Raw genomic sequence first — 10668 nt, forward strand, 5'->3', positions numbered from 1 at the left:
TAATAATCATACACAACTAGTACATTAATTAAATACAACTTTGATAAAATAAAAATACAACTTTAAAAAAATGCACTATCCTTTAAGATTTCTTCCAACTCTAAAATTACTATCTATCCTTGGTGGACCCCAGGGCCTCAGATGAGGAGACAGGCTGGATAACCAGCTCTTCTCTTGTGACCAGTGATGTCACCAGATTCTAACGTGAGGTCTTGGGTGGGAGCAGGGGGTTAGGGGCAGATCAAGCCAGAAAGCCAGGTGGTGGGAAGAGGAGGGATTAGTAAAGACTCCCTGCCTTTCTTTGAGATTCCACACAAGAGTCTTCCCTCATCTTCCGCTAACCTTCTGGGCAGGGCAGGGGTTTCAGCTTCTCTGAGCAAAATATGAAACAGAGAAGCACCATTTCTGCTCAAGACACACGTAAAGAGGAGAAGATATAGGTGAGTTCCTTTGAAAACATTTCAAACATATGTTTTCCTCTAATTCTAATAGCCTATACCAGGAGTTCTTAAACTCCAGGTGTCTATCAGAACCACCTGGACAGCAAGTAAATATGCAGATTCCTGAGCCCACCTGGAGACCTTCTGATTCCATAGGTCTGGGAATTTCAAAAATCTATATTGCTAAAAAGCTGGTCCGTGGATGGTGCTTTGAGTAAAACTGTCATATATAATGCTTTTCTTTTCCTTGTGCTAAAGAAAGTGGAGGGGTTTATTTGGTTACAGGCCATTATGTAAGGCATTGTTGTTATTGGTGGTTGGATAATTTAGAGCTGCATTTCTCATTCCAAATTATATTGAGGACCAGAAAGCCAAATTTACTCTCTTAGAGTCGAGGCGGGCCCCAGAGACCGGGAGGGAGAGCATGACAGGCGAAGGAGAACCGAACTCCTAGAGGGTAAGTCAGAGCAGTCTGGGATTTGTCATCCTTCTCCTTTGTATCCCCAACGCCTTCTAAGCCCAGACCAGGAACACCTCTGAAATTCTGAGTCAATGAATGAACAACCAACAGAAAAGTGGAATCGTTTTTGTAGATTCCTATATCCCTTTTATTTCTAGTTCGCTGAGAGTTTATGTCATGAATGGGTGTTGAGTTTTGTCAAATGCTTTTCTGCATTTATCAAAAAGGATCCTATAGCTTTTGTCTCAATAGGATGACTTAAATTGATTGATTTTCAAATATTAAACCAACTTCATATTTTGGAGATAAACACCACTGGGCATGATGTATATGCTTTTTAAATATATTGCTGGATTTGATTTGCTAATATTTGGTTAAGGATTTTTGTGTCTACATTCACGAGGGATATTGGTCTGTAGTTTTCTTTTATTGTAATGTTTTTGTCTGATTTTGGCATCAGGGTTATGCTGGCCTATTAAACATCTGAGAGAGTGTTTCATCCTGTTTCAGATAGTTTGCATAAGATTGGTGTTATTTATTCATTAAATGTTTGACAGAATGCACTAGAAAAATCATCTAGTTCTGGAGTTTTCTCTTGTAGGATATTTTTTATACTTAACTAAATTTCCATAATAGAGGTAGAGCTATTCAGATTTGCCATATCATTTCATGTCAGTCTTGGTAGGCTGAATTTTTAAAGAAATTTGTCCATTTCATTTAACTTCTTGAATTTATTAATAGAAAATTGATCATAATATTTCTTTCTTATTCTTTTAGAGTCCATAAGATCTGTAGCAATAACCATTCTTTCATACCTGCCATGGACAATTTGTGTTCTCTCTCTTTTTGTTCTCAACCAATCTGGCTAGTGTTTTATTACCTTTAAAAAAATTTTTTTCAAAGGACTAGTTTGGGTTTTGTACATTTTCTTATTTTCTATTTCTTTTTTTCTTCTTTTATCTTTATTATTTCCCTCCTTCTACTTACTTTGAGTTTAATTTGCTCCTCTGTTTCTAGTTTCTGAGTCACTGATTTAAGATCATTGATTTTAGACCTTTCTTCTTTCTAATATGAGCTATTAAAGCTATAAATTCCTCTCTAAACACTGATTTAGTTGCATCCCATGAATTTTGATATACGCTAATTTCATCATTATTCAGTCCAAAATATTTTACCATTTGCATTATGATTTCTTCTTTGATTCACAGATTCTTTAGAAGCATGCCGTTTTACTTCCAAATTATTGAGGCTTTTCTTGTATCTTATTGTTATTGATTTCTAATTTCTTTTGGGTCTTTTATATAATTTGTCTTTCTGTGCTGAGATTTCTTATCTTTTCGTTCATTATGAATATATCCCTTCATTCCCTTGAGCATTGTTATAATAGTTGCATTTTCACCTTTATTTGCAAATTCTAACATCTAGTTCATCTCAGAGTCAGTTTCTCAATTGCCTTTTCTTTTGAGTGTGGGCCATGTTTTCCTATTTCTTCATATGCTGAGAAATTTTGTATGGTATCCTGAATATTGTAAATATTGTGTTGTGGAGACTGGATTCTGTTTCATTCTTCTGAAAAGTATGGATTAGCTATATATTGTTTGTTTGTTTTAGCAGACAATTAACTTGGCTGGCTCAAACTCTAAACTCTGTCTCCCCTGAGCTGGGTGGCAGCTCAAATCTCAGTTCAGCTCTTTTAGCTTTCACTGGTGCATTCATGGTTCAGAGGTCAGTCAAACATTTGGGCAGAGTTTATCTACAATATTTGGGTCTGTAGCACTTTCCTATCTGTGATTTTCCACTCACACTCCAGTGGCTGTAGCTGCCCTAAATTCAGCCCTCTGGTTTTTCAAGACCAAGAAATTGTGGATTTTCTACTAGAGTTTTAGCTGCCACTCATAACCAGGTCATGCCTTAGGCCAAAGCCATCAAAATGGGAATTTCACCCAGTGCCATGCAGCTGTTCTTTTCTTTCAAAGGCCTAATTCCTTCCAGTAGTCGCTGTCTTTTGGTAGCTCAACAGTGCCCTCAGGAAGATTTTTGGTTTTGTTCCAGGGTTGATAGTTCTTATCTGTAGAAGGGTTGGTTGCCTCTGAGCTTACTCAGCCATTAGGGAAAGTGGAACCCAGTTATTTATCTTCTATACAATAAATAAATCAATACTGGATAACCTGGCAGAACACGAACTGAAAAGTTCTTCTACCAACCCATTCAAACTGCATTATTCAGGACCACACCTCAGGAAAATCTGGAAATGTGGGAGAAGCAGAAGTTAACTAGATTGGCCACTGATTGCCTGTCACTCCAGACCAGCCAGAGGACTTCTTTTATTCTGAGTTGAGGGAAAGCATGTGAATTCCACTGAGAGTTGAGATGTGTGATTATTCTACCATGGTGATGCAGGCAACACAGATCATCATCCAAGGAAGGCAGCCCATCTCTCTCTTGCTTTATTCTATATTCATGAGAGATGTTAAAACACTGAGAGTTACTTGTTTTTAGTAAATTAAAATAAAAACAGGAGAAGAGATCTTTTTTCTCAGGAGCAGCCATTTGATTTTGAGAAATTTCCAGCCATGAAGCTGGGATGCTGATGTTAGGAAGATGAGTTGGCCTGTATTGGTCCTGGGTCAGGGGAAAACAAGAGTTGTGCAGTAGACTTGGGGTCACCTGTATGATATGAAGGGTGCTTACAAGTCCCCTGTCCCAAAATAACTCTACTTCCAACTTGTCACACTACAGGAAATCCCAGGTATTTGTGTGATTTCTGATTTCATTGTAAACTATAAGCTTCTTGTAGATAGAGACTATTTCTTACTCATGTTTATAACCTAGAATCCAGCATCTGTCATAGTGCCCAGCATATGACAGTGATCACTAAGGGCTGTTGTATTGAGTCAGATAATCTCCTCTTTAAAACAAAAATACACAAGTTCTAAATATCAAAAAAAATTAAAAGACCATAGACACAATTGAAAGGTTAAAAGGCACAATGGGTTGACAAGACTAAGTAACATGCTCTTAAAAATCCCTAAGGTGGGCTGGCCCCATAGCCAAGTGGTTAAGTCCGCGTACTCTGCTTCAATGGCCCAGGGTTTCGCCGGTTCGGATCCTGGGTGCAGACACGGCACCACTCGTCAGGCCATGTTTAGGGAGCATCCTACATAGCACAGCCAGAGGCACTCACAACTAGAATATACAACTATGTACTGAGGGGCTTTGGGGAGAAGAAAAAAAGTCCATAAGAATACCATTATTATTTCAAGTAGATAAACAAACAAAATCCATAAACACTTTTAAAATGAGAAATAAAAGTAGACAGTAAACATACAGAACAACATATCTTCCTCTCTAGGAATCAGAAGAATGCAAAAGAAAACAAACTATATGTAACATTTTCAACTATCTTCACTTTGGTGTTTGGAGACACAAATTGACTTAACTATCTAAAATGGGATACATTTTGAGACCCACTATTATTCCTCCTATCCAAAGCTAAGTAAATGGGAAACTCAGGTTATTTCTCCAATTTCTTCCTCAAAAATACAAGGCCATTGATCCTGGGTTCCAGTCTTGGCTCTCCTTCCTGTTTACTGGCTTTATAACATTGAGAAGGTTGTCTTAACAGGCTAAGCTTCAGTTTCCTCTTCTGTAAAATGGAGGTGGTCATGCCTTACAGATAGTTGTGGGATTAAAGGAGCAGGGGAGTATAATGTGTTAGCACAGTGCCTGGCACATAGGACGTGATGAGAACTCTGGGCCCAGCAGTTTAATTTACCTCTCTCAATAAAAATTCCAGCTTTCTCTCCCTTTTCTCTCCTTGGCCTTCTAGTCTCACTGTTTCTAAAACCTCACTAACAAGAGGATTGAGTCAATTTGACTCAATGTTGTTTGCTTGGCTACTCCCCTCCTGTTGGACACTTAGATTGTTTCCACTTGCTGGCATCTATAAGATAGTCTGTAAACCAAACTCCCAAATGATAAAGCCTTCTGCTCTGAGAGTTAATCCTCTGTGTTAGTGAGGATTTGGTCTCCCAGAGTCTCAATGTTCATTGTAGTCTTGAGATTATTTCATACTTGAGTTTATATGAGAGATGTTTGCTCCATTTGTGTCCTCTATTTTCAAGAGATAGTGAATTTCCTGAAACAATCCTGCCATCAGGATTTCTATCCTCTATGGAAGGAAGGAAGGGAGGGAGCAGAGGAAGACAGGGAGGAAAGGACAGAGGGAGAGACGGAGGGAAGGAGGCAGGCAGGCATAGTAAATGCTCACTAGATATTTGTTGAACAAATGAAGGAATGACTCTGGGATCATTAGCACTATTTTATAGATGAGGGCCTGAAGTTCAGAGAAGTTAAATAGCTTGCCCAGGAACACAGTAATGGGCCCCAAATTTGATCTCAGTTCTTCGAATCCAGTTCCACTGCTCTTTTTCCTACACCTACTGGGAGACTGGTCTAGCCTAGTGCTACTCAAATGCCATTCTTCCAGGAGAAAAGGGGCTTGTGACATGATGTAAATTACTGAACTGCTTCCTTCATCCAGAAAGTCTTGCTAAGAAAAAATACTAACCAAACTAAGCAGTATGCTGAGTGACTTCATTTTCTGGTGAAAGTTCCTGATCTTGTTACAAATAGTTCACCAACTAGTAGCTAGTCCATGAACCACACTTTTTGGTAATATAAGTCCTACTGATCTCTAGCCTACCCACATGGCTTTAAACTCCATATCTCTACCGTTTCAGATGCTCTCAACGTCTAGATGGAGCCCTCAGGCCTCCCAGAGTCCACCACCCCTTTTGATTACGATCCTGAGAGCTTTCTGTGTGAGAGCAAGACCTTCACCTTTGCCACCTTCAGCACCACCATCTTGTACTTCCTGGTGTTTCTCCTCAGCTTGGTGGGCAACAGCCTGGTGTTGTGGGTCCTGGTGAAGTATGAGAGCCTGGAGTCCCTCACCAACGTCTTCATCCTCAACCTGTGCCTCTCAGACCTGGTGTTCTCCTGCTTGTTGCCCGTGTGGATCCTGGGATACCACTGGGGCTGGGTGCTGGGAGACTTCCTCTGCAAGCTCCTCAACATGGTCTTCTCCATCAGCCTCTACAGCAGCATTTTCTTCCTGACCATCATGACCATCCACCGCTACCTGTCTGTAGTGAGCCCTCTCTCATCCCTGCGTGTCCACACCCTCCGATGCCGCGTGCTGGTGACCACAGCCGTGTGGGTGGCCAGCATCCTGTCCTCCATCCCCGATGCCATCTTCCACAAGGTGTTTCCTTCGGGTTGTGATTATTCAGGACGCACATGGTTTCTAGCTTCGGTCTACCAGCACAATGTCTTCTTCCTGCTCTCTGTGGGGACTATCCTATTCTGCAATGTGGAGATTCTTAGGACCCTGTTCCGCTCACGGTCCAAACGGCACCACCGGACAGTCAGGCTCATCTTCACCATTGTGGCAGCATACTTCCTCAGCTGGGCTCCCTACAACCTGATCCTGTTTCTGCAGACACTATTGAAACTTGAAGTCATCCAGAGCTGCGAGGTCAGCCAGCAATTGGATTATGCCTTGCTCATCTGCCGCAATGTTGCCTTCTCCCACTGCTGCTTCAACCCAGTGCTCTATGTCTTTGTCGGGGTCAAGTTCCGCAGGCACCTCAAAAGTCTGCTCCGGCACTTCTGGCTTTGCCGACAACAGGCTCCCAACCTTCCCCCCTTACCTCACTCACCAGGTGCCTTCACCTATGAGGGCGCCTCCTTCTACTGAAAGGGAGTTTGGTGGTAGGAGGTGGAGGTGGAGGATTGTCCAGAGGAGCTGGTGTGGGAGCAAGGAAGAGTAGGGCAGGAAGGAGCATCACAGATGGCACAACTTTGGGGATGCTACAGCTACACAGATGGGGATGAAAGAACTACATTACACTGGCAAGTCCTACCCTCTTCTGTGGAAAAGAGGCTCCCCACCTAGAAATTTTATATTGCCGTCCAGAAAACGTTTCTGGGATACTGAGTTCATCATTCATTCCTTCATTGATTCATTAATTCAGACATGGATTTCGTATCATTGCTTAGTTCAGAAGGTTCTACAACATGAAAGGATTCCCAGAAAAGAGCATCCTTCAAGACTTTAAGAGAGGCTGAAACTCAATGTGTGTGATAATTGCGCAGATGCACGCTGCTGGAAAGATGGTCTCTCCCTTTCCTGACTGTAGGGTTGTCCACACTGATTTTTGGAGGGAGTTGGCTCTGTGTTCCTCAGTGACTGCTAGATGAGACTCTCTGCAGGATAAAAGTAACCACATCCTCAAATAAGCATAGTCAGAATGAAATCTGGGTCCTAAACACTCACAAGTGGACTAGAGAAGTGTTCTTTATCATAGTTCCAGATTCTAGCACATGAACTGGCTCTTGCATATTTAGTCCATAAGTCTTTTATTGAAGGAATGAATGCAAAAGTACCACCTTCTACATGAAGCATTTATCTGGAGGAAATAAAGATGAACAAGATACAGTTGCTACCTTCCAAGTGCCAATAGTCCAGCTCTGAAGGCACAGATAAGCAAACACCCACCTCAGCAAAGGCATCCGGGGCGAAGATTCCTCCGACACCTCATCCTCTCAGGTGGACATTGAGCTGACACTTTGGAGTCATCACTTTCCGCCTACAATGTTCTCCCCTGCTTGGCTGATGGCACCAGATTCCCCCCTGTCACCCACCCTCCAAACCTGAGTCATTTTTGAGCCCTGCATTTCCTTTCCCTCCACTCTCATGGCCAAGTCCTATTGATTCTGCCTTCCCAGTGTCTCTCAGAGTTGCTCTCGCCATTGTGTGTGCATGCTTCATCCCCAAATGGCTTCACTTCCTCGGCATCTTCCTGCTGCTCATCTCTTTCCCCACCAAGCTGTCCCCTGCGTTGACACAAGGTTAATTCAAAACACTTAGTGGCTCTGCATTACATACAAATGAAGCCCAAGCATCTTAGCAAGTCTTTCAAGGGTCCTACAATTTGGTGCCAAATCACTTCCATTCTTATCCCACCCAAAGCCCCCACCTCCAAGCAGCTTGGGATCCAACCAAAAAAGACCATTGGCATTTTTCCTGACACCCGTCTCCCCAGTCTCCTCTGCCTTTGTCATGTTGTCACCTGGGCCTGGAACACTTGTCCTTCTACTCCCTGACCCACAAGCCCTAGCTGAAAGGCCAGCTCCTTCAGGAAGCCCTTCCCAATCTGTAAAGCAGAAGAGCACTTTCTGGGTTGCTGTGGCATTCAGCTTATTGCCTCTAAAATAATATTTGTCACTCTCTGGCCTGTGTCCTAGTTATACACGTGCATGTCTTATCTCCCTGCCCTGTCAAACTGCAAACTGCCTGAGGGCAGTCCTGCACCCTGCCCAGCATGGGCCCCGGTGTTCTATCTCTGTGGACTGAGTGGGAGCAAAGAATGGCACCTGTTGTCATTCTTCTGATTTAAGCTATCCAGGGAGCCACGCTGTGGGACATATTCTATCGTCCTTGCCCCAGGCTGCTTCTTTACAGATAGTAATCTTTCTTCCCTTGTCGACACTCTCAGAGCACATTGCTTATCCCTCTCTGTCGCAATGGTTAGACTTGACCTTGCTTTTTAGTTAGTGGTACACATGCCTGCCTCTTACACTATTCCATAGCTTCACATCCAAGGGCATAGATACAAGCCATACTCTAAACTTTGCCATACCGCACAGACCTGGGCCCAATCTGTGAACCTGATTCAGCTCTGGAGTGGGGCCTTTGGAAAAGCTTCCCACGCAATTCTGATGTGCACTCCAGTTAGGAACATTTGACTGCAACTCCTTGAAAATGGGAATTCCAGAGTCTTCCACAGTCCCTTGAGTGGGCTTTGTAAATAGTAGGTACTCAATATATGCTTGTGGAATAAAGCATCTACTAATACCCCCCTCAGCTGGAGCTGAGAGAGCTTGTAATGCATTTCCCCCTTTAGTTCCAGCTGCAATTTCAATGATCTATTTGCCATTGGGTGGCCAGCCTTGGAGGAGTTTGACCTGGCTGAGGAAGAATGAGCGTCTAGTTTAAGAATTAGGCCAGTAGCACCTGCTGGAGAGGGCTGGGTGATGCATCAGTGAAGGGATAAAGCTTTCATGGACTTTCTCACCAACAGGTGGGACCATCACTCACCATAATGGTAAGAAATAGTGAAAGGAAGGAGACAATGAGATAGTTGTGAGGTTGGAGCTAAGCCTATGGCATTCCAGTCAGGCTAATCATTTGGAACTCCTTCAAACTGATATTATAAAAATTTTGTTCAACTTTTATTCAGAGGGCAAGCTAAGCCCAGGGATCAGAAGGGCAGCTCACAAACCCGCTTGGCCAAACTAAAGTACCATGAGTTTTGAGCCCACTCTTCTTAGAAGGCAGGTTTAGGGGCCTTCTATCACTACAGAGCATGCCCTTTGAGAGGCTCGCTCCACTGTCACCTCATCTCATCTCATTCCTTCACATCCCAAGATGCTTATCTAAGTATTTTTTTCAACACATGCAGCCATATCCCTGGAAGCACTTCATTAAATACAATCATGTCTGTCTCTTTACATTTCTAGTGATGCTTTGGCATCCCAGGGTCATCTTTAAGAGTCTTCTCCTAATCTAGCTCCTTGGGAATCCAAGGGAAGAGGCACAGAGAAAGAAGGGTATGAATGGAAAGATAGAGGGGCATCCTATCAGAAAGGGAGCTGTGGGTGAGACTGCTGAAAGGAGCAGCCAGAGAGCTCACACAGGTGTCCACACTCCACATTCTCTGATCATACACTTCATTGGCCACAACTTTCTGCTTTCACCTCCCTCCACCTGCTGAAACCACTATTCAACCTCAACTGGACCTTTGTGGGTCTATCCCTCCCCCTCCAGTTGAAAACAGGTGCCCTGGGCACAGACCTCTTACCACTCACAGAACGTAACCACTCCACAGCCGTTCTCAGGCAAGATCCTCTTCACAAAATTCCCACCTCCACACTCTCTGGGACAAAATCAGGAAGAGAGGAAACTTGCTGATCTCAGAATAGGAACGTGCTTCCAAGCCGAGGGCAGCCCTAGATCTCAGATGTCCCCAGCCAAAATGGAAGTTTCTCAAGGGCGCAAGCCCAGTGTCATGTGTCTAGAACCTCCCTCTGTGCCCAGCGATGTTTGTGGTTGGTTAAGTGGATAGGAGATTATCTTTTTGGCTTTTTTCTATTTCCATTTCCTTTTCCTACACTTGCTTACATTACATCTTCCATTCAACACCAGGCACTCACCCAATAGAGGTCGCGTGAAATCTTCTCTAAGGCCCCACAGCCTGGACATCGTCTGGTTTGTTTGGAGTTAAGCTTTGTTGAACTCCTGACAGCTTTCATTTGTGAAGCTTGCCCTTGACGAGACAGTAAGGCCCATGAATATGAAAAGACCAATAGAACAGATCCCCAAAGTAGACCGTCTGAGGAAGCTCTCGGAATTTGAACCCTTGACGCAAACCCCAGATCCAAGCTCTTTTACTTGTCCATTGTGAACTCGGGCCACTCAGGGCCTCGGTGTCCTCATCTGTAAAACTGTATAAACGCCAACAACACAAAGACACACTCTGCCGACACGATGGAGGTGCGGATGAGGTCATGTGCGTAAAAGTACTCGCTTTGTCGATGATTCAGCCCCAGACAAATATGAATTACTATCGCAATCATCTCATAAAAACAGAAAGCATCATTGTATCATATGCACAAATAAAAGATTAGCATTATTGACTTACC

The 10668-nt window shown here is 43.3% G+C and overlaps 1 protein-coding gene across 2 annotated transcripts; it reads left to right on the forward strand.

Moving 5' to 3' along the window:
* Window positions 1-256: 256 nt before the first annotated feature.
* XCR1 (X-C motif chemokine receptor 1) lies at window positions 257-10666 on the forward strand. 2 transcript variants are annotated; one of them, XM_008526427.2, is made up of 2 exons: window positions 257-440; window positions 5643-10666. In XM_008526427.2, exon 2 carries the CDS (start codon window positions 5660-5662, stop codon window positions 6659-6661), a length of 1002 nt encoding a protein of 333 aa, XP_008524649.1. In that variant the 5' UTR covers window positions 257-440; window positions 5643-5659; the 3' UTR covers window positions 6662-10666. The 2 variants fall into 2 exon arrangements, with proteins under 2 accessions (XP_008524649.1, XP_070433249.1); XM_070577148.1 differs by lacking the exon at window positions 257-440 and adding an exon at window positions 823-897.
* The last annotated feature ends 2 nt before the right edge of the window (window positions 10667-10668 follow it).

Source organism: Equus przewalskii, chromosome 15 (genome assembly GCF_037783145.1).
Source record: "Equus przewalskii isolate Varuska chromosome 15, EquPr2, whole genome shotgun sequence".
Lineage (NCBI taxonomy): Eukaryota > Metazoa > Chordata > Mammalia > Perissodactyla > Equidae > Equus > Equus przewalskii.

Excerpts from the sequence above, each read along its gene's own strand:
- XCR1 (XM_008526427.2), top strand. The coding sequence starts at position 5,660 with ATGGAGCCCTCAGGCCTCCCAGAGTCCACCACCCCTTTTGATTACGAT.